The sequence below is a fragment of the Amblyomma americanum genome, chromosome 2 (assembly GCF_052857255.1).
Source record: "Amblyomma americanum isolate KBUSLIRL-KWMA chromosome 2, ASM5285725v1, whole genome shotgun sequence".
Lineage (NCBI taxonomy): Eukaryota > Metazoa > Arthropoda > Arachnida > Ixodida > Ixodidae > Amblyomma > Amblyomma americanum.
Window position 1 is genome coordinate 182,625,973 of NC_135498.1, and position 23,811 is coordinate 182,649,783.

Below are 23,811 nucleotides of genomic sequence, written 5' to 3' on the forward strand. Positions count from 1 at the left end.
GCGTTGGTATTCAACTTTTCAATTTAAAATGAAAGCCGGGAAACAAGAAGTGTGTAGCGCTTCATATGTGATTGCAAGCAACATTCAGGATCTTCGGGCTTTCATTTCGAAAGCCGTCATGCGGCGCGATTGCGGTCGCATGACTGATCAGAGCCCGGCAACACATATTGCAGCTCAGGTGCAGTGCACTGAACTCTCGGTTCGTGGGAGCAGGGAAGACGTATGAACCAGGACGCGGCCTCAGATTAAACAATTTTGCCTTGTTGTAAAACTTTAGATGTCGCAGCTTTGAAAGAACGGATGCTGAGCGCCAGTATTGGCAGCTTTGTTTGCAGCTGGCACTCGGCGTCGGGAACTGCATTCTCGACATGAAAAGCGAATTTAAGAGCGGCTGCAGCCGTTTTTCTCTATGGAATATCCTGTTAGAACTACAAAGCAGGAAGCGCCCCTGAACGCAGGTTTCACTGAAACGCAGAGCGAGTGGAGCGCAAGATGTGTGACTGCAACTCGAAATGCTGGCGAAAAAAAAAAACAGTCTTGTACTTTATATGAGAGAACGGGGGCGAGATTGCACTGCTTTTTAAGTTTTTGCGCATTTTCTTGCAACCGGTGCCTATCAGCTGAAAGCAGATGCTCAGTTTTACTTAGTGCGCTGAGGGCATACGAGCTGGTAGACTAGAACAGAGGTCAACTTTGAGCACATTAATGAGAAGTGGTTTTTTTTTTAGCGACAATGCGGACGAACTGAAGAAATAATGTCTTTAAAAAAAGCTTTCTCGTGGTTCCTGAATTGACATAAATAGTCTGATAATTTGCCTCTAGTGTGTAATACTAATAACGCTAGTAAGGCACATGGGACTGGAAATTATGACAGCAAGAATGAGAAAGATGTTTGCTATACAGATAAGTGTAACATCTTAGTCACCAATAAAAATTCAGTTGACTGGAGAGACAGTTGCAACCAATTACTCTGGAAGTTCTGTCATGCGAGCTAAAGAGAAAACAAAAGTTTTAGGTGAGAGAATTGAATATGGGATGGAGTAAAGTGATCGTATGATTTTCAGTGGCACAGTGATTTGCTGGTTGATATCCAGATTGCAGAAAATATTCCTGGTATTCTGGGTGCGTTTTATACGGGCTTGGAATGTATTCTGTACTATGTAAGATTTCCATTGAGGCAATAAGAAGCAGTGTCCATTTTTTGGTGACATATATTCAAGTCGGAGGTATGAGTTATAACTAGTGTCCCAATTACTGGCGCACTAAGCTGTGCTGAAGCTTCAAAGAAAAAAAAAAGGGGGGGGGGATGACGGGGAGGGGGGGGGGGTGCAACTGTAGCAATTCATGGACTTTTCGAAAGATAATAACGCTGCTTGTTGACTGCAGATTAATGCACTGGCCAAGTTATTGAATTAGTAACACCAAATTAGTAACACCAGTACCTTCTATCGTATGTGCTGTGTGAACGGTTTGAGGTTGGTTATCAATTGAACGGCCGACTAGTCTTATCGCACACATTGATTTCATTTGTGCAGGCAACCGCTCTCATCGTGTAGTTCGGGTCAAACAAAGCGCCGGTTTCCGCGAAAGTAACCGTCGCAACTGCGAATAGCACAAATTACCGCAAGCTAGCCTGATTAGGAAAACGCTCAACAGCCCTGAATCATGCGGGAACATTTTAAGCGCGAACATCAACCTGGTAAGCATTCCAGCGGGATTATCTCACTAAGAGCAATATTCCTCTGGTCGTTGTGTTGGGAAGTTTTACGGTTTTATTGAACTTTAACTCTGTTTTCGCCATTTGCTCATGCATTGTCGTGCTTTATTTTAGAATTTTATTTGATAATGAAAAGAAATAAAATCGAATGAAAATTTGTTTTCTTTGATGAGTGAATAAATTTGTACTCTGTCAGCGGCGAGAGGTCGTGTGAGCATGACATGCATAGCTGGAGAACTACGGCGCATTCCAGGAGACCTCCTTGATGGTGACAGCCACGCTACAAGGTATCAACCAGGTCCACCTGCTGCTGATCGTGCAGCCGCCTTCTCCCGTTTCTGCTTTTCGAACCAGTGGACGCGAATAATCTTCCTGGCTGCATTTCCAGCATGAGGAGCCTTCACTTTTCTTAGCTAGACAGCGCACTTGCCTTCCATCCCCGATTTTGGTGCTCTATGTGCTGCCGTGGTCAGCAGCTTCAATTTTCGTTGTTGTTGTTGCCTCAAAAGCGATGGCACATACCCACGGTAGGGGATTGGCCAGTGTTTGGTGCAGATCCACACCGGAGAAAACTCATCCAGGTTTATCTCAAGTGGCTGTAGCGCCCCTCGGCTCGCAGGCCATTGCACGCGGCGCCGGACGATTACAAGCTCCAGTCTTTACGTCACAATCTTCAGTCCGCATTAAACAAATATCAACACATCAAATGTTTGACGCCTGTTCAACTGCTACAGCTTTTTTTTCAATTTGTAATGCGGTTTTTTTCGCTACAGTGTTTCTTAGTTATTTTTTTAGTTTCCCTCCAATTTCTCACGAAGATGGCTTCTCACTATTCATGCGATTTGTGTCAATCTGTAACAAAAAATGCAGTTTTTGTGTACACATTTTCTATCGACCTACCTGAAAGTGTTTCTTATTTTTTTGTAAAGCTGAATATTTCATGTTAACTTTTTTTTCATCAATATTATTAGTGTTATTATTATTTAGTGGTCTCGTCTATGCTGCCTTGTAAGGGTTGCCTGCGCCTCGTCAAGCTGTTTGATTACAGCTTTTAGCCCTGGTGACCCAATAGCCTTTCTGGTAAATAAAGATCAATTTCAAGTTCAAGTTCAAAGAGGAAGTTGGGCTAGGCCGCCGCAGCACGAGCAGCCCAAATAAACAGTTCGAACCTCAACGCTGTCGGAGCTGGTTCTTCTTCGCCTTAGCTCCAGCAGATTTGGCGACCCGGCTTTGAAAACGCAACCCTATCCTCCTCCATGGATTCCGCTGGCTCTTCCGGCCTGCCTACCGGCGGCGACACGCTCCAGAACGCTCAGCCTCTTGGTGCTTCGGTGGCCGCGTTCCAGCCAGTAAGCCTGCCGCCATTTTGACCCAATAGTCCCCGTGCCTGGCTCCTGCAGGCTGAGGCGCATTTCCAGCTGCGATGTATCACCAGCCAGGAGACCAAGTTCCCCCATCTCGTGTCGTCCTTGCCTCCTGACGTCGCTGAGAACATAGTGGACGTCATCAGCTTGCCGGACTTGGCTCGATCATTCGACACAATGGAGGCGGTGTCCTCGACCGCAAACCAGCGTCCGAGCGTAGCAAACTCCAGCAGCTCCTCAGCGCTACAGAGCTTGGCGGCAGCCGCCCTTCGCAGCTCGTCCGTCGCATGCGCCAGTATCCGCTGCTCAACACGACCCACTTCTGCTTGAGTTGTTCCTTCAGCGTCTTCCCCAACACATGGTCCCCATCCTCGCAGCTGGGGTTGATGTTTCATTAGACAAGCCCGTTGTATTTGCTGACCGTGTTGCGGACTACTCACGGCTCCCCAATGTCAGCTCTGTGACCAGCCCGCTTCCAACTACTGCCGCAGACTCCCAGCTTGCCAGTATCGAATATTGAGTTGATGCTCCTGCCAGGCGGCTCGATGTTTTCGCGCCTTTGCCGCGCCGTTCTCCGCTGAGGTTCAGGCCACACCGCCGTTCCCCGGCATCTTCGTGCTCCCCGGAATCCCAACCATCCGACGCGCGGCCAGCCACCTCGCCCTCGGCTGTCTGCTGGTACCACCGTATTTTCGGCAGCTCTGCCCGCAATTGCACACACCCGTGCTCCTCGTCGGAAAACGCTGCGACCGGCCACTGACGGCAGCAAGTGGTGCTGGGGGACGGACATGCCGCCTCTTTTACGTCTCGGACAAGATTTCCGGCACTCGTTTCCTGGTCGACACGGGAGCACAAGTCAGTGTCATAGCGGCCTCTTGGGTAGATCGCCGTCGCAACGAACAGACCTCCCCGCTCCAAGCAATCAACAGCTCCCCCATTCGCACGTACAGCCCACGGTCCAAGACGCTTAACATTGGATTGCGCCGCACGTTTCGCGGGATCTTCATTATCGTTGTCGTCTCGCATGCTTGTCACTCGACAGGGCATTCGGCCTGTCGACAGCAAAGTTAAAGCCATTCAAGATTTTCTCGGCCCCACGTCACTCAATAAGCTCAGAGAATTCTTGGGCTTCCTGAACTTTCATCGCCGCTTTCTCCCGAAGTGCGCCGCTTTCCTGAAGCCTCTGACTGATCTTTTGGCTACGAAAAAATATTCTGCTGCGCCACTTTAGTGGACTGAACATGCTCCCGTTGCATTTGCAGCTGCCAAGAAGGCGCTCGTAGACGCCACTTTGCTCATGCATTCAGTTCCTGATGCTCCACTGCACCTCGTCATCGACGCTTCGAGCATTGCCGTCGGCGCAGTTCTCGAGCAGCATGTCACTAGCTGGCAGCCCCTCAGTTTTTTCTCCCAAAAGCTGAAGCCACCTGAGACTAAATGCAGCACCTTCGGTCAAGAATTTCTCGCTGTGTACCTCGCCATCAAGCACTCTGGCCCCTTCCTGTAGGGCCGGGACTTTCACGTCATCACGGACCACAAGCCCTAGACGTTTGGCTTCCAAAGTAACCACAGCGCCTACACTGCACGTGAGACCCGCTAACTGTGTTTTATTTCCGAGTTTACAGGGGATCTCCGTCACGTCCATGACCCGGAAAATGCTGCTGCTGATGAGCTTTCTCGTGTTAGTACCATGGCGCCCGAATCACAAGCGGACATGGAGGAGCTAGCGGCTGTACAGCGCAGTGATCCACAGCTGCAACGTGTTCGCTCCTCATCCACGTCCCGGTCTTTCGCCGAATGTCCACTGCCGTTTTCCTCCCAGTTCATTATGTGCGAGACAACCACTGGCGTCTTGCGCCCCTACGTACTTTTGGCTTTCCGTCGCACCATTTTTGAAAAACTGCACCACCTGAGCCAACCTGGTATTCGTGCTACGCAGAAGCTGACCACATCTCGTTTCCTTTGGCCAAGCATCAATGCCGACGTCCGCCACTGAGCACGAACCTGTCTTTACTGCCAGCGCGTCAAAGTTCACCGGCGTACCGTCACGCCTGCCTCTCCTTTTCGGCCGGTGACGCACGGTTTTCCCCCGTTCACATAGACATTGTTGGACCACTCCCGTTATCACGTGGGGTCTTTTACCTGCTCGCCAGTATGGATCATTTCACCCGCTGGCCCGAGGCGTTGCCCATTGCTGACACTACAGCTGAGACCGTTGCTTCGGCCTTCATGGCCACCTGAGTCTCTCGCTTCAGCTGCCCGTCTGTCGCCACCACCAACCGCGGCTGCCAGTTTCAATCGGCCCTGTTTACTGCTCTTGCCAATATTCTGGGCGTTCGCCACATCCATACGACCGCTTACCATCCTTCGGCCACTGGCATGGTGGAACGTCTGCATCGACACTTGAAGGCTGCCCTTACCAATTATCAGCCAAGGGAACGCTGGTCCTACCCCCTTCCCCTCGCCCTCTTGGGCATTCGCTCGGCACTGAGGCTGACTCGGCAGCTCTTCTGCTGAACAAGTCTACGGCATTACCCTGCGTCTCCCTGGCGAATTCTCTCCTTCCTCCCCTCAAATAATCCATGACGCTTCAACCTACATCCAAGATTTACGCAACACATTTCGCCCCTTACTCCTGTCACCCCTGCAGCCCGTCACCCTCAGAATGTGTTCGTCAGCCAGGACCTGGCATCCTGCACCCATGTCTTCATCCGCCATGACTACGCCCGCCCACCCCTCACGCCGGCCTACGATAGACCGTTCCGCGTCCTCCATCGTGCGCAGGAGACCTTCACGTTAGACGTCAATGGCCGTGAAGACGTCGTGGCTGCTGACCGCCTCAAACCAGCCTACACTGCCACTCCTCTGCCCTTCGGCCCTACACACGCTCTCGCTTCGACTGCGCCACCATTGTGCGCAGCTTCCTCCAAGCACATCCGCTGGGCGAATCCTGTGGCTTCACTCTACGAGGGAGGGGGGGGGGGGAGCCCTGTAGCGCCTCTCGCGCCGCGCTCGGCTCCTCGCAGGCCATGGCCCGCAGCGCCGGACAAGAAATAGGAAGTTGGGCTAGGCCGTTGCAGCGCGAGCAGCACAAACAAACAGTTGGAAACTCAACGCTGTCGGAGCTGGTTCTTCTTCGCCTTAGCTCCAACAGGGCTAATAAATATAAGTACAGGAAACTGTAAAAAAATCTGGGCAGAGAGTTCCACTTCCTTCTCTTCTTTACCTCTCTGAAGCTCCATGGCTCGCTCTTACTTTTTAACGGATCGAGAGTTGTGTTTGTTCGCCTTCCCAGTTTTATCGGCAACTGCATACGGCAGTTGTTGGCGACCGTGGCGAAACTTTCGCTCTCTTGAATGAAATGGCACAATTGCAGGCCCAGGGTGGAAACTTCGGGACCCGCATTTTGAACGGCACAACTACCGGAAAATAAATCACGAAGACAACCATTACAACGCGCCGCTTGAGAGGTTACTAGTTAGATCTAGCAGGGCGAGATGGCATGGCGGTGACCGCATTCTTGTTCAAATTCCACACTGGAAGTGTACCAGTGAAATCGTGGCAAAAAAAGAAAGGAATATTCGTGCCATGGAGCACAAACTGCTTATTCGCATTCAACCATAAACGTTCAAACACGCTTTCACAGATCTTTTTAAATGCCGTATTTACTGGGATGTGCGCCAACGAACACTAAAAAAAATAGTGCCTGCTTACGGTGCAAAGAAAACGTCATTTCTCGGTGGAAACGGACGTTATATCCTAAAAGAAAATAAACATAGTGGGCCATCGTAGTATTTGGCGCAGAGAAATGGCTCCACGTCACTGTGATATATATGGACGAACATTCGCTTGCAGTTACCTCGATGGATATGTTTACATGTGTCGCAGTGGGCTGAAGATCCACGATGTCAATGAAACTACTTTGGAGTTACTTAATGAACTTACTGTAGTGAAAGATATTAGACAAAGCTGTCAGACCAAAGGTTACTGAAGGCCATATGCATGTTGTACACCTCAGTTATTTTGCCCACAACGTTGCCAAAAAAAAGAAAAAAAAAGGGTTAGAACCAAATCACCTTAAGGATCCTAGAATTCAGCTACTGTTGTTGTTCCAGCCATGTTTCAAATCAGGGCTGGATGTTTGGTAAAAGTTTTTGTCTGCTTTTTATTTGTGTGACACAAAGTTCACTATGTGTCAGATAGGTTTGGCGCCAGATTCGAACAAAGTGTGCCTGAGTTTGCCGAGGATAAGTGCTAAAAGGGTTTCATGCGCAAGCTGAAGTTTGATCCGTGTGGCCACTGCGATAGAGACGCCAGCAGGCCAGTGCTAGCATTCGTTCTGCAGGATGTCCTCAAGGTTCGAATTTGTCGTCTTGTAAGTTGAATCGAGCGCCTTGGCCATCCTACGCTACACATTCCTAATATTGTATTACTTTTCCTCCCCCCCCCCCGTCAGCATAATATACATTTTTACCTTTGATCACAAACAGTAAGAATGGATAAACCAAGCTTGGTCCTCAGTTCTTGCTTTACTACCACGAGAGCGTTATGAGTACCTGTCCCTCCTTGCGTGCCATCCGGCAGAAACATCTGCTTCAGTGCGGACCACCCCCAGGTCGTCCACCAGATGTAGAAGACTGGATTTTTGCGCCGCAGCACCGGACGCTACTGGACTTTCTTCGAGGGTCCTGTGTGCATCTCTATTTGTAAAAAATGGTTTATTCTAGCAAGAAAACTGTCGCAATAGAATAAAAGAGTACCGCTCATCTGAAAACTCGGTGGCGTCGTTGTCGTCATCGACACCGTGAGCAAAAAATCCCCATGTGAGCAGGTGGTCCACAGTACACTATCTAAAAGGTGTGACCGTGTGACGTCATTACAACCTCCGTACCTGACTGTGAGCTAACTGCCTCACTGTGGCAGGTGACAGTTTAATCGCCGTCTTTTCTTTTGTGCTGAGCTCTACGTTCACTCTCTTTTATCCTCCGATGCGCTCGTTTGCTCGCTTGCGCCGAGGTACACCTCTCAAAGCAGCAACGGCCGCCTTAGAGTTGAGGTCTAAAAGATTACTTGCGGCTCTTAGAGCATGACAACCCGCCGACGGTCCGGAACTCTGAAGGCTCCCAACAAATGTATACTGCGGTGCGATGTTGGACCTTGAGAGCAATTTTTTCACTCCTTTCTGCTAACATCGTAAAAATACACTCCCGAAAGGTTCAATGCCGTTTTGTACTTAACCTCCAAGCTTTGTCGACTGCCAGTGGAAATGCATATTGCGGTCACGCGATCAAATTAGAACTTGTGGCGCGTCCTTTGCGCACCGTGATGATTGGTTCCTCCCTGCTACTTCAGCTTCGTTATCTATATTTGTAATTTCAAACATTTCCCGCAGCTAGTCTACCATTGCTTTCATTAACCAAGGTCACCTAGGCTGGCCTATCTAATGGATGGTGAGATGTCTTGGGAGAGTACTCATGTTTTTATCTTGTCGCATGTAGGCAAGAGTCGATGAGGTTAAATTAAATCCGAAGTGTGAAGCTTGTATTGCACTGCTTCACCTTCTGACGGTACATGAACACGATACCTTCACGATACCTTCACGGTACACGATACCTTCTGGCGATACACGAACAGAAAACATAGAAGTGGCGTCCACTACGGGCTTTTAAGTTGGTTGCTTGCTAAAAATGCTGCTTTAGAGGAAATGATTTCTTATTGCCATTTTTATGAGGCCACAGCACCTCCAACGCAATGGCTCCAGCGTTACATCAGTGCCTAAATTCCTAAAAGACAACAATACAGATGTTAGCCCTCCCGGTGCTTAGGCAGAAATTTTTTTTTCGCATCCACCGATCTGTCCTTCTGCAGCCATTACAATGACACTTTAAAATTTGCTGTGCAGCTTGTAAACCCGCTACATTAGCAGATGTGTGTCCTCTTATAGTTCCTTCATTTATCTTTGAATACCAACGGGTAGTTCATCCTTTTTGGTCGAGAAGTTACTAACGAGACAGCTTTTATCCTGTGGCTTCCTCGAGTTAGCCCCAAAATGTGGCTGCCAAACGCAACATTTTTCAGTAATGGAGGCACATCCTCTGCGCCATGAAGCGGCATTTTTTCATAACTGTGTAATGCTTGTGTATGCAGTGATGCATATAAATATGCATACTTTGCATCTGCATGTGCATAATGCTTGAGTTTTTCATCACTTCATAATGCTTGCGTAAAGTGCTGGTACCAATGATATTTCAGGAGGTCATCCTTAAAAAGGGTAGAAACGTGGACTTGTTTGTACATATCAATGGTAAACAATTTAGCGCGAGGAGTATGTAGGTCAAACACGCTTCGGGAACATGGGCGTTAGCAAAAGGATAGGTGTGGGAAAGGTTTGTCAGCCCATTGCCTTGTTTGTCATTGCATACCGCTCTTTAAGAATTGTGTTGTCTTAAATTTAATGTGCAGAAAAACCACTTAACACGAGAAATACCTCAAGCTGAATGGATTTCCATGCTGGAAGATGACTGTGTGAGTAGCCCTTCAGTAGCTCTGTTGCCAAACGAGATCTCATATCTGCTATATACGCTTTGCTAGCACATGGTTTGATGTTTCTTTTATGATAAGTCGGTACAAAAATACTCCCTTCCTTTGAGAAATAAATTTTTGTTGGAAGTTAGCGCTGTGTGTGTTGTCTTTCTGAGAGCTTGTCTTTTTTGCGCTACGCTTCTTATCCTTCCCAATATGCAGTTATTTTCTCCACATTGTTAGACAACTCGCAAATGCTTTCATCCCTGACTAATGTAACTTCGTGCTCCTTCACAGTCACTTATATTTCCCAGCCAGACGTCAAGAATAACTCCTCTTAAAATCATTTGTCAATGTTCTCATTTTGCCGTTACCGCAAAAATCGATTTTGAAACCGGGAGGTTTCACGCTTTAAGTTCGCGACACATGACAAGCATGAGATCGCTTTGAGTGCCGATCAGAGACGCAATATGGCACTGAACGGAGGCAATGGTGCCAAGAATAAGCCTCCTGGCCTGAATATACATTTAAATGGAACAATAATCGCAGGGTTTCAGAACTTTGACTTATTGGCGGGTCCGGTCAAGCAGAAGTGAAGTACAACAGCAATGTCGATGTGTAGACAGGCTGCTCTGTCTGATCCCCCAACTCTAGTAATTTTGAGGTATTTCAATTTAACCCAATTCAAAAACGTTTATTTTCAACTCGCGGTTGAAGACAAGAGCGAGTTAAATTAGTTCAAGGGTATTGAACATATGTTGTCTGCTGTTGTGGAAGTTGAAGCTGTGCACAGTGTTGTTAGTGGCTATTCATTAATACAATAACAATAGAAGGAAAAGATGTAGCCACGGCATCTGCCATTGAAACCTGAAGCACTTGAGCTGCGTCCAGCGGGCATAAAAGGACAGGGAGAGGACAGGGAGAGCGAAAAAAATGGGGGAGCGATAGTCAGAAAGGATAGTGGTATGAGGCAATAAACACTTTGTACAAATACAATGCTGTTCGCTTTTGGGGGCTGGTTGCATTTTCAAATAGGAGCTGTGTAAAAATGACTGCTTGATTGCTAATCCTTGAACAGCCTATTCACCCAAACCTGCTGATTGTTAGCGAGCAGCAAGTTTTCACTGCCAGATCTTGTGGATGCCAGCAAGTATGTACACCCACCGTCAAAAGTAAGTGGAAGGCGGCAGTGCCGAAAATTTTAATTTCTTTAAATCGGAACCACAATGGTCGATATTTATTGAATGATGGAAGTAATAATGGAAGTTATGTTCATGCTTCCCGTCATTGTTGCGCATTGTTTTGCTGGGCAATGCTGAGGTAAATTTGGGAAATAGTTTTGTCCATAGTTTGTTCCTCTGCTGCCCTGAAACTAACTTTACGAAGAATTGATTCTTTACTCTATCGGATCGTCGAGAGTAGCTGTAAGCATGGCATGCTTTCAAGGACACTGCAGGGCACCTTACAGCTGATTGTATCACTGCAATCGAGTAATGAGCAGGTACTTGTCGCTGTAAACATCCACTGCCATAAGTCACTCCTCCTTAATCTGGGCCGCGCGCTGACGGTTCCTCGCCCTTTTAGCAGCTTGACCTGGCGTAGCGGTCGTTCGCGGTTCTTCAGCCCTAGTTACGCGCACTCGTGGGTTCAGCCGCCTTCTTACCGTGAGGTGCGGCTGCGGAGCACTTCGGAAGGCGCCGGAAAGTTTTGGTTTAAAGTACGGCTCGAGGTCTGGCTTCAGATTTAGCAGAAGTATCGTTCTTGTTTCTCGACGACATTTTCATGTGTGCCCTGAGTTTTAGATAATGTTGGGAACAAATCATGACTACTGAACCAACTTTTGCTTTGCACATGTGCAGCACTTCAGAGGCGCCATTGAGGCGAACGCTGCAGTCGTGGAAACCGAAAATGTGATGTGGTCCCTTAAAACAATGCAGTAATGACTTCCAACTTTCCTTGAAGAAAAAAAAAGTCGAGTCAACTGAAAAAGTAGAGAGGGAGAGAAAGAGCAAACATTTATTTACAGTACAGTAATCCACAGGAGCCGGGTGGTCGGGACCCCGAGTCAAGGGCTCCGTAGGCGGCAGGTGACTTGCAGACTAGCTGGATGATCCAGGCTTGCTGTTCCAGGTTGTCGCTTGTTAGGGCCTCCTCCCACTGCTCATTTGTCGGGTATAAGATTATTAACTCGCGTTCTTTTTTTATAGCGAAATTTATTGCCGCAGGGCATCAATAATGGGTGAAGGTGTGATGAAATATGTAGTAGTGATTAAATGAATGGGAAAAAGGCTAGCTGATTTGATGAATTCCAGTAGAGAACGATGGTACGGTCCCTGCGTTTAGGCAGTGTATGAAGCAGGGTTGCTTGGTGAAAGACCTGCTACATTAGGGTGCCGGATCTTTGTAGGCTTGAGAGCTGGGCAGTCCCACAGCAAGTGGTGAATGTCGGTTTCAATGTCCTCGTGTTTACATATCGAACATCCTGGCAAAGGAAACAAATCTCGGTACCGAGGCCACTTCCTTGTGACGGAAGGTGTGAGGGCAACCCCGACCAGGATCCTCATAAGCGCAACCTCCTCTGTACGGGTAAGACCGCGGGGTAGGGTTACTGCGCACGGAGGGGTGAGAGCACGTGTGCGGCGCCAGAGCAGTTTCTTTCTTAATTAAAGGAGGGTAAAATTGTCGTAATGAAGGAGCCGAGGCAGTGAAGAGTCTGGATTTGCAAGGCAGGCAGCTAAATCTGCCTAACTTTGAGCGGTCAGCAGATCCCGTGGGACCCACTCAATACGTACTTGCTGCGGGATGCGTGCCGCGAGCCGGTGGATGTCCTGACATATCAGTAGACAGCGGCTAACACGTCGTAGCAACCGGATAACTTGAAGGGCGTCAGTGCGGATGACAACGCGGGCCGCAGGGAGCATAGTTATGTCGGCCAAGGAGCAGAGTGCATCTTGAAATGAAGCGAGCTCAGCACAAAAGGACGAACGGGGTTCCGTAAGCTGGAACCAAGAGGTTTTATTCAGGGTACGTCAGCACGGGCAGTAGATAGCTGTTGTTGCTTTGCAGTCTTGTTGTTGCTTTGCGTCTACGTAAACAACACTGGATCCTTCAAGCAGGTAAGCTTCTTGTTCTTCAAATTTCTGGCGAAGCAACGATGCCGAATTAGCAGATGTTGGTCGGCAATTATCCGTTGGCTTGTTGTCGCTGATCAGTAAAAACTTTCATGGGAGAAGAACTGGCGTTGGCGGCGGAAGAATGGAGTGTGACGTTGCAAAAGTCATCAGTGCATGCGTGGAGTGTGATAGACTGGCCTTAAGGATGCGCGCATCACGGCGCTACTGCTCCAGCTCATCAATGGTATTGAACTGCGCATTCTCTTGTAAAGCTATGACCGGTGTGATGTGTGGAAGGCACGTAATAGTCCTCATAGCCTCTCGGTTCACGGCTTCAAGGCGATCCCATTGGGCTCTTGTAAGATGTTGAAACTGGGCTTGATAACCAACACGTGGCTGCAGAACTGCCCTCACCAATTGCCGTCCAACGAACGAGTCTGCGCCAGCCGTTTTAGGAGCAATTCTTCTACTCAAACTAAAAGTCTGAATGGCTTGCCTTTTTGCCTGAGAAAGCCATGCAGTCGCTTATCCTGATTTGTGAATCATTAAGCCAAGGATTTTTACACTCGCACTTTCCGGTAGCGGGGTGCCCGATAGACAGACAGATTGGACTTGGAGCAAGTTTATGGCGTCCCCAGCCGTTGACGACTGACGTGTATGTTGTTTTATGCACGGATAGCTGAAGTCCGATGAATGATGCGTAATTCCAAGTAACATCCAAGCGAGATTGAAGGGCAGCCTCCTGAGTACGGAGATCTTGGTGAGTACTCCACGCCGTGATATCATCAGCGTACTGAAGAAATTTTATGTCACGGATGTCATGTAAGCGCCAAGCCAGAGGGATGAAAGCAGTATTAAATAACGTCGGCGACATTACTGATCCCTGGGGAACACCGCAGAGAGGAACAAATAATCCGACCTCTTCGCCGCTGAGGCGTATTGCAAACTTTCGTCCTTCCAAAAATGATTGGACGTACTCTCAGAGGGAGATGAAGCATGTCAATGGAGTTCAGAATGGCTGCATGACTGATGTTGTCATATGCCTTTTCAACGTCCATTGCTAAAACACTACTGCCATTGCGGCTGCGGGTAGATGACAAAACTGCAGATGCTAAGAAAGCCAACCCGTCCTCTGTACCAATATATGGACGAAAGCTGATTTGTGCTGGGTGATAAAAACCGTGCTGCTCTAGCCACCACGACAATCGTGTGGCTAGCATTTTCTCCGCCAGCTTGCACAACGTAGGAGTTAAGGAGATAGGTCGCAAGTTTACAAGGTCCGTCGGAGGCATTCCTGGTTTCGGGATATGAATCATGACAGCGAATTTCCAGCTCTCGGAAACGAGGCCATCCAGCCATACTTTGTTTATGGTGTCTAGTAGATGAGGGAGTGCAGCACTACTCAGGTTCTTGTACACCTCGTACTGAATATTGTCCGGGCCGGGCGCTGCTTTCCGTTTCGCATCATCTATTGCAGCCGGCAACTCGGGCATACAGAACGGACACTCAATTCCATCTGCGTCGACATCAGACCGCATTTGATATACATGCACTGGGGTGCCTGCCGTATTTAAACTAGCGGATGAAGAAGACACAGCATCGTATTTTGGGAAAAACTTTCGCGCTGCTTCTTTGGCGAAATCATCTGCCGACAAGTTAGCCGCGATGCATGCGGTTGCTGCTGCGTCAGTCCAACGGCGACCGTGTTCCATTGTACGGAATGTTCGCCAGAGAGAGGCATTCGAGGATTTTGCAGAAAGTTGTTCGCACCACGCAAGCCACTGCCGTCGAGAGAGGTCGCGTTCATATTTGCGTGCCTTAGCTGTAAGATAGTGCAATTTGGTAGTCGTAGCACTGTTGAGCGATGTTTGTATGCGCTCAAGAAGAATTGGTGAAGTTTCTGAGGCGAGATTGTCCAGACAGGAGCGAAAACTGTCCCAGTTGATCACAGAACATTTGTAGCGTTAAGGTCGGAAATGTGAGGTGTGAAGACCGATGATGATACGGTGATGATCCCCAGCAGTCCGGCTCCACATGCCATGGAGTACCCGGTTCCGGCCACCACGTCAAGTCTGGAGCATACGAAGCACTGCGAGTTTGATGCAATGGCCGTGTTGCTGTCCCAGGATGGTTGAGCAGCACAAATTGGGCATCCATGAAGGCGTCCCGCAACGCCTGACACGAGGGCTTGAAGTGGGGTAGCGCCAATCCTGTTGAGGGGCGTATAAGTCGCCGCCGACTAAAATCAGACACCCGGGATACTGTGGGCGGACACTTCTTAACCAGCTAAGGTTAATACGTTAGGAAGCACCACCGGCTGGTCTAACGTAAAATGAAACGACCACAACGGTTCCCTTTTTAAGTTTTGCCGCCACTGCCACTACCTCTTGATACGACGTGCACCAGTTTTCGAGAGCAAGGCGTACGTGCGGAAAACGTGAGTCCGCATACACCGCCGCCTTTCCCGGGGGAGCAGCAGTTGGTACACGATGGTATATCATTGAAGGAGACATATAGGCACTGAAGCCTCAAATCCATGGCAAGGCGTTTGTTTCCTGTAGCAACATCTCCCGTGCCTGAAGCTTGCGAATTTGTAGTCGTGTCTTGAGCCCTCCCGCCTTCGTAGAAATGCCTCTGCAGTTCCACTGCAGCACACCAGCACGACTGGAGCTTGCGATTTCTTGTTACTGCCCTAAGCGCTGCAGAATCACGGAGGTCAGGTTAGACAGCTGGTTGACCATAAACCGGAGCAAAAAAGTCGCAGAGTTGTCCAGTGGCGTTGCGGTAATCTGGGAAGGGGCGGCAGGAAATGACACTGGTGGGCGGCAGAAAGGTGATGTTGCTGCCCCATTGACAGATGTGCCGGATGCTTCCGCTGCCCGTCTACGTCGAGCGAGCAGTTCACGGTGTTGCCGGAGCTTGGTGACCTCCGCTAAAAGACGTACGATTTGTTCGTCGACTGCGGTCATATCGTCCTGCGGTAGTTCAGGCACACTGTGCTGCTTTGTTGGCTATTTTTGGAGGCGTTCTTTTCGCACAGTATTGTTAGAAGTCGTCTGAGCGGAAGGATCATGCGAGGTGTGCTCAGGGAGTTCCGACCACTCGTCGTCATCCCACTGGAGAGCTGCGAACCGATTGGATGTCTGCAATGAAGTTATACTGTCATGTATTGGTCAATGGCTATTCATTCGACGACGAGCCTTCTGTGTTGCCTTTTGTTTTGTCGGACAAGTTGGAGATGGTATCTCGTGGTCATCGGATTTACAAAGGCCGCATCGATAAGCCACTTTCTCTTCCGATGTACCTTCACCGGAAGCAGTGAAGGGACAGGATTTGCGCATATGTCCAGTACGGAAGCAGTTATAGCAATATACCGCACTCGGTTTATATGGCAGAGGCCGTAAAATACAGCCATAATAGTACAGGCGGGCTGGTAGTGTCAGAGGGCCTTGCAAGGTGACTGTGCAAGAGCGCCCCTTTCCCATGCGCCGGACCTGGATAACACGGTGCGTGGGACAGTACAGCTCATGCTGGAGTGCAGTTTGATCCTCAGTGATGTTGACGTTGTAGACGACACAGCGCTGCATGCTGGACCCTTCAATTAAATACACTTCTACTGGCGCTGAGTCGTCGCTTGTTAGTGAAATACTGTTTGACAGTTGCAGCAGTTCTACGGCAGTCAGAGTCGGAAGCCACACTGCAGTGGTGTTGGACTTTGTCCTGACTGTGAAGCCCCGAAAACCTTTGGTTCTGAGGTACGCGTCCAAGTTAGCTTGTAAAATCTTGTTTGGTATATATCCGTGAGTCTTTTGTTGGGCAGTGATTTAATGGTCCCTTTGTAAGAAGACAAACCGGGTGTAGGCTCCACCTAGCTCTCGATCGTGAGACAAGTGCGCTTGGGAGCCATCACTTGCCGAAGATGGAATCAGTTGGCTGTCGTTTGAGGGACGGTTGTGATTTGCACGAGGGCGATTTTGCGCGGGTAGAGGTGCCCATAAGTCCATTGGGATGCCCTTTTCATCATGCCGTGCGGTTTGAGGCCCATCCGGAAGTGTAGAGTTGATGGCCATTGGCCCTGGGGCAGATCACTTGCGAGCAGTTCGGCATTTCGAGAAGACAGGAGGGCTGCATCTGCCGAAGAACCGGGAGCACAAAGCTGGACCTGGCGCCGCGGATCAGGTGTCGACTGCGTAGCAGGTGCTGCCACGAGAGACGCCGGCAGAGCTACCTCCACCAGCGTGGCAGCGGAGGCACTAAGCCTAGCGTCAGTGCACAGCTCAGCTGCAATCATGCATGGTTCCCAGGAGGCCGCAGACGGTGAGGGGACGTCTGGAGCTTCTTCAGAAGGCGAGGATGCACTTCTCTTCAAATAGGGCGCGTATTTACGTGGATGGCGAGGTTTTTCTGAAGAGCGATGTGCAGCCACCTTAGCAGGGACACCAACTCACGTTCTTGTGAGTCATGTTTTTCCGATGCGTTAATTCTATCAAAAAGCAAAGATGCAAAAGCCAAGGAATTATTCGAAGCATTTATTATTTCAAAGAAAGGAAGCATGTGCGTCAACGACACGTCGATATTTTTGTATAAGGCTCAGAACAATTTTTTCACTCGCTCGCTATCGTATCAACTTTGAAGATGATAGTATTCCTTGCGTGAAAGACGGTATATATTTGTGCGTGTTGCATTCGAATAAATCAGTTGTGAGCAGCACTCCGTCCCGTCTTTCTGCCTTGTGTTGAGCCTGTTTTCGCGCCTGTAACCAAAGATATTAACTTTTTTTTCTGGTTAGTTCTGGCATTTGCAAGATGTATGGCAGAGCGTGGGGCTTGCTCTGCACCAAGGACTGTAACTTGGTTCATTTTGTGGGTCAAATCTTGTTGTGAAATGTGAAGACTTGGATATGCGTTTGTTTCTATTTTCCTGCAGTCAGTGGCATCAGAGGAGGACAGATGTTTGTGTAGCGGCGTGAAATGCCTTCTCTCTATCCTAGGGTGTTCTAGCCTGTCGCCATACCGTCCTAGGAGGGGGGTGGGGTAGTTATGGGGATTCGCCCGGTTTGTGAAATCTCGGGCTAGATCATTCGCTACCTCGTTTCCCATTTGGCCTCCGTGCCCAGGACTGCATGTCATTGTGTTTGAGTGTGAGAGTGTGCTTAATAGTGTGCTCGTCCTTCCGTGACGTTCTTGGTCCCTGCAGTCTTCCTGGGAATCCGTCACTACGTGCGTTGGCCTCTCCGGTTGGTCTGGAATCTGGATGGTGATGACTATGGCCAGTGATTCCGCTTCAGCAGGATCCTTGGCATAGACTGAAGCCCTAATGACTGGCCTCTTTCTGGTTGGCGACCGCAGCAATTGCGAACCTGTCTGGCTCGGCATAGGCCCCGATGTCCACGTATGCCACGTGCCGGTACTTTTCCTGCTAAATTAATAAAAGCTGTTCTTTGTGTCTGGACGTATGTACATGATTTAACAATTCCGGCGTGAGTCGGTTGGAAAAATTCTGCGCTCTGTTTTCTCGTTCTTTTAGGTGCCGATATGATCCAGTCCCAACCGACTAAACGGGACCGAAGTTTTTAGATAACAAAATTCACTGCTCGTTTTGATGAAACAGAACCAGTTTGCACCATATAGTATATTTAATACAAATCACCTTTCACAAGCATTGTGAAAAAATTGGTTAGACATTTAAGCTCCGGCCGCCTTTAAGGGTATGCCGTGGCAGCGGTTCTTCTTGCCCACGCACACACGGACACTGTTTCCTCTTTCACAGGCCGCCGCGGCGGCTAAGTGGTTACGGCGCTCGGCTGCCGACCCGAAAGACGCGGGTTCGATCCCGGCCAATAAGGTCGAATTTCGATGGAGGCGAAATTCTAGAGGCCCGTGTACTATGCGATGTCACTGCACGTTAGAGAACCCCAGATGGTCGAAATTTCCGGACCCCTTCACTACGGCGTCCCTCAAAGCCTGAGTCGCTTTGGGACGCTCAACTCCTATAAACCGTAAACCATCTTTCGCAGTCACAATGATTAAGGAAGAGTGGGGCAAGTGGCGACAGGGGGCAAAACGCGACAGTTCGTTAGTTAGTGCCCCCTTACTTCTGTACTAGCGATCGAATTAACTTCATATTTTGGCGATCTGATACCACACATTTCCATTATAAGTGGCTTTAAGTTTGCTCAGATTGGTTGCGCCTAAGCACAGAAGAAAATTTCTAAGAGAGCCACGGTGCACAAAAAATCAGTCGAACGGGCGCGAAACTCTGCAGTTCACTTGTTTTTAAAACTGCGCAGCTAAACCAGCCTGACATTCTAAATAGCCGCAGGTATTTAACGTAAATAATTTTTATTGGTCATATCGTAGGCAAAGTATAAAATTTTGGCATCTGGGGTAAATAAGGAAGATTAATTAAACAGCAGGTTATGTGTGGAGCAAAAGGCCGTGTTGTGATGTTCTGCATGGAACAAGATAAATGTAATTACCGTTATTCCTTGATCTAAATCTCTGACGTTGTTTCCATTCTCTCTAGGATAATTTAAACGCGCAAAAGAACGAAAAATGACTGCCCTCTTGAGCGCAGAAAAGATGAAGAAAGCTCTGGAGAGGCCAGGTAGCGCAAGTAGCTTACTAGCAAATATTTTCCTGTCTCCAAAGGCGCCTACGTCACAGTAGTAGAGAAAATGGGAGAATATGAAACACAGAACCTGCATAAATCGTCTTGCGAAGTTCATCGTCGCACTCTGTCCGGCGGGCTTGAAAAGGTATATGAAAACACACTATGAAAATGGAGGAAGCGCTGCTAGGTCAAGCTTATATACAATTACTTCCAACACCAGGTGTTGACGCGCTACGAATCAAACCTAATCAAATGTCTATTCTGTTGAATGGACATTGAGGGGAAGCTGAGTGATTGAGCAACAACTGTGGCATTAAAGGAGAAAAAAAAACTGTGGAGAAGGCAAGAAATTAAAAATATCTGCACGCAGTGACCGGCGATAGCAGCGCATAGACTGTAGTTGAGTGTGGAACAAAGCAGTATCCGGTTCGCTCTGAGTACACTGTCTACCATTCAAATAGGCTTGTTAAGGTTGTCTAGATGTGTTTGAAGCCAACTTGCTTATAATTTCAAGGATGAGTGATATGTAGAATTTTAAAGGGCGTCTCGTTTTCTCCCGTCCATTGTCGATTTTAGCATTGTCGACATGTTCCATTAAATTTCTCTGAGTTGCTATTTAGTTGTACTTTTCATGTTTAGTATTCGTGGAGTCAGGACTGTTGGGAATAACGCGGAAACGTTTGTTTTCCGATATCCAAGTATCACAAAAATAACGCCGCCTGTTTGCAACTTTGTGTCGCGTTTTGCCCCACTCTCCCCTATGTGAAAGACGACACACACTACACACATATAAAGCCCCACTTTCACGAAGCCGTACGCACGTGGCTATGTGACGTAGGGATACGCGTGTTTGACTCGCAACCCGAGGGTCAGGGGTTCGATTCTTGTGTAGGCTACAGAGGTGCGCTTTCCAGGAATACACAAATGGGTCTGCTGCAGAGCAGCTTGAGAGGCAGCCCTTGTAAGGTGAGTCGTCGTCTGCACCGTGTTTATATCAGAGAGAGCAGGAAGACAGCAGCAGACAGCCCGTGCTTTTGGTGCGATGGGCCACTGGTGCGGCTGACGCCATCTGTGCGAGCCTATTGCAACAACCACCAATTTTACCGATGCGGATTTTCCTGTCCCACCGACTACAACGCCGATATCGACATTAATGCCGCACGGGGCCTTTTGGATTTCGCGTAAAAGTCCGCGCAGAAAACGAAAAGTAAAAACGAGTCGGTGCACTTGCACATATGTCGGATTACATTTGGTGTTAATAATATATTCGCGGTGTAAAAAAAATATTGAACGAGAAGTTGAAACGTAACTCGTTCCCGCGTGCTTCTCAGCATACCACAGAGAGCAAGGCATAGAGAATTAGGGCATCGGTATTTCGCCTTTCACAACAATCGCGGACGTATTTGATCGACGTCGGACAGCAGTTTTGTTCTCTTGACTGAACCAACAAGGTGGCCCTAGCTCTTAGGGCGTCAAGAGATGACGCAGCTCGATTCGCATATCGACTATTGGTAACTGACATCCCGGGTGCAAGTTCTGCGTTGTTGAGATACAATTTCACTCCTTAAACACTCTTTCCGCATCTTTCGTGCGCTAACAGTTGTTTACCACAGTGTAGAGCAGTAAACTGTCTGCTTTTTCTTTATTCTGGTCAGTCTCTGTCTCACAAAGGCTAATATTTTAGGACATAGTGGTTCTAAAAGACCAATCACGAGAGCTTAATGCACGCATTCACATAATTTTAATTTGTATAAATGCCATTTTTCTTTCGGTAGGAGAATAAACTATTAGGAGCTTACCGCACATCAGTTCTTCGCTTCGGACGTCTTCACCGGAATTCCAGCACTGAATATATATTAGTTCTGTGCCACCATTCCACTTGCTTTAAATGAAAATTATTCTCTGTATCTCACTGTCGCTAGTTTGGAGCTTTGAGCTGAAGCAAACCATGGGCGAGAGCTCTGGAGACTTGTGTAAAATTAGATGCTGCACCGGAAATGATCAGGCGAAAAGGCAGATTTTATTTTGGTGCAGAGAGGAGCTAGAGTTTCAATTTGTTGAAAATGCACAAGAAAATTATGAGACGCTTTTGTTGAACAATATGTTTGCAAGGCTGTTGAATTCTGCTGCTTGATCCCTTGAGTTCCTCAAGGCATCATGATTTGTTTACTGGCTTTGTATACACACTGAACCTTGTGCCCGTTAACGCGTTTATATTTCTTTGGAATATTTTCTCTTTTGTTGTCTTTATCTAGTAATTACGCAGAAAAATGCACCTTTTATTAGGTCACTTGGAAGTAACACCACATTTTACGCTGGCATGCGCGACATGGCGATGGCCTCGTCATGAATGTCAGCCCACAGCTCCATGAAAAACGCTTTTTCCCCCTTTGCTTGTATTTTGGCTTCGAAACGAGTCAGCAGTTCAGGTGTGAAGTACTTCTTCCAACTTCCTACCCTGGCCTCTTTGACCACGGAGAACTTGGTTTTATCCCCCTCGTAGCCGTGCTTGCTGGTCATCTTTTTTCTGGTGAAGAGACCTTTCCACTCAGAAGCGTCGCCTTCTTTCAGGTCAAGGACAATAACGTTTTTCATATTTTCTGGTTTTGACCATTCCAAAACATTCGCCAGCATTTGCCCGTCCTCTTCTAAAGCTAGTCCGTATTCCTCACCCAGAAAATGAGCCAGCCTGAGCACAGTGCGTCTGGTGTCCTGCTTGAGCTCTTCATAAGTTAAAAAGAAGACGTTCGGCTCGTCCCTTAGGGCGTATCCCGACATCACGTGCTCAAAGTAGTCCCCAAAGCCTAGGTCATCCTCTGCGAAGGGCTCAAAGAACTCTTCGAACGTCCCGCTCTGAAACTGGTGGACGCTCAAGTCCGACATCACGCGATACAGCGATACGCACACGTCCCACGGGTTTCGAGCCATGTAGATATACTTGGCGTCTTGGTTCAGGGCCTCCTTTTTGAATGGGATATGAGTGAATAACAGACGTGCGGGGAGATATGACTTCCAGTCACAGCACTCGGTATACTCGACTGCGCGGTGGTTGCGGTTGTGCTCGCTGTAATTCTTGATTGGCTTGCCTTTTGTTATAATGAGCTGTGTCAGATACTGGAGCCAGTGGGAGCCACTTTTTGTATATGTGCACTGAACGATGTCGCCCTTGGCTGCACGGAACGTTAGGCTTTTCCTTAGAATATCTTGGTTTAGGAAAACGCTCCTTGGAACGCCATCGATGACTTGGCGGTATGGCCTTCGCCCTGGCATAACTCCAAACTCCCGGCGACTGATGTCCTGAAATGGAAGCAAACTTTCTGAGTCCTTTCATAATTTTCTTAAAACAATCGGTTATTTCCATGGCAGTAAATAAAGTTTCAGCTGGGACTAAATGCGGCTGAGTAATTCCTCGGGAAAATGGTGGTAAATTAGATGGTGATTTGAAAACCATAGAAATCCGATGCTAATAGCCTTTGCTAGTCTGCACAAAATTTTCAGAATGTGTTGTGTACCTTTCGGGTATTCAGGCACTAAGATAAGGGAAGCGGGGGTGAAAAAAGGAGGATGTGCGAGGTAGATTAAGAGGAAGTTCATCATTGAGGTACGAACTGAAGAAGTGTGAATTCCACGTTCCTTGCAGGGTTAGTAATAAAGTTACGTGCATTATACTTGGATACCTGCATGTGACAGGTATAAGCAGTTTACAGCTGCCTACATCCTTCGTCAATCCCTGAACACACCTATCAACCCTGAAGAAACATTGGTTTACACTATGGCTCCTGAGTGCGTATTGCGAAACCTGCATTCTAAACTCATATTCAATTTGACGAGGTCGCCCAGGAATTCCTCAAGGATTTAGGTGGAATGGTTGTAGCTTTAGCACTCATTGCACTATCTGGTAGAACCAAAATCATAGCCACGGACAACAATGATCTGCAAGAAAAAACCCTAGGATTTCTTGGTCGGTTCGCAAACGATTGTGAACTGAAAGATTTGTCCTGTGCAGGGAGAATTTCGCGAGCCATAGCACTGCTTTCGGACGCAGAAAGTACCGTGCGCCTCCGTACACAGATTGCACCAATGCCGAATGAAGAACATGCCGCTGCACTGGCAGCTGAGCGCGAATCCTTGAGGGTCAAAAGGGGCAGTAGTCGTCTTGGGACCGGTGATAACCGCATGAAAGCGAATCCTTAGCAGGCGGCAGTGTTATGTGTATAAATGCTATCAGTCTCTTGCGGGAATTTACAGGCAGAGGCAGGGCACATACACATAATTATAGTCATAAAACATCACAAAAACTTTTGCGCACAAGAGTCGTCATTTTTCAGAAAGGAAACGGAATACATAAGTACAAAAACAAAAAAAGCGTTTAAAGCAGCAGTTAAATATTGTTCTGTAAAAGACACAACATCAAGAACAAATGCAAGTAGTAATTCTATAGCAATACACAAAGAAAAGGTGTTGTAATGCAAGAACGTCGCAG

General features: G+C 48.1%; 3 protein-coding genes across 4 annotated transcripts in view; 1 reads left to right on the top strand and 2 right to left on the bottom strand.

Annotated features, from left to right (window-relative positions):
* Positions 1–5,478, bottom strand: part of LOC144119218 (uncharacterized) — a 28,573-nt gene extending 23,095 nt beyond the window's left edge. The window contains exon 1 of the mRNA XM_077651894.1: positions 5,443–5,478. Coding sequence (XP_077508020.1) covers positions 5,443–5,478 — 36 coding nt within the window. The remainder of the gene's footprint in view (positions 1–5,442) is intronic.
* Positions 1–18,124, top strand: part of LOC144119355 (uncharacterized) — a 69,234-nt gene extending 51,110 nt beyond the window's left edge. Inside the window, exon 5 of one of the 2 annotated variants that reach the window (XM_077651996.1) lies at positions 17,913–18,124. In XM_077651996.1, the coding sequence (XP_077508122.1) occupies positions 17,913–17,992 (80 nt within the window). In that variant the 3' untranslated portion in view covers positions 17,993–18,124. Of the gene's footprint in view, positions 1–9,543; positions 9,678–17,912 lie in introns of those variants that run through there. The other variant, XM_077651997.1, reaches the window with a different exon arrangement.
* Positions 18,125–21,553: 3,429 nt separating this feature from the next.
* Positions 21,554–22,598, bottom strand: LOC144119356 (sulfotransferase 2A8-like). The gene has a single exon (XM_077651999.1). It carries the CDS (start codon positions 22,596–22,598, stop codon positions 21,639–21,641), a length of 960 nt encoding a protein of 319 aa, XP_077508125.1. The 3' UTR covers positions 21,554–21,638.
* Positions 22,599–23,811: the final 1,213 nt, after the last annotated feature.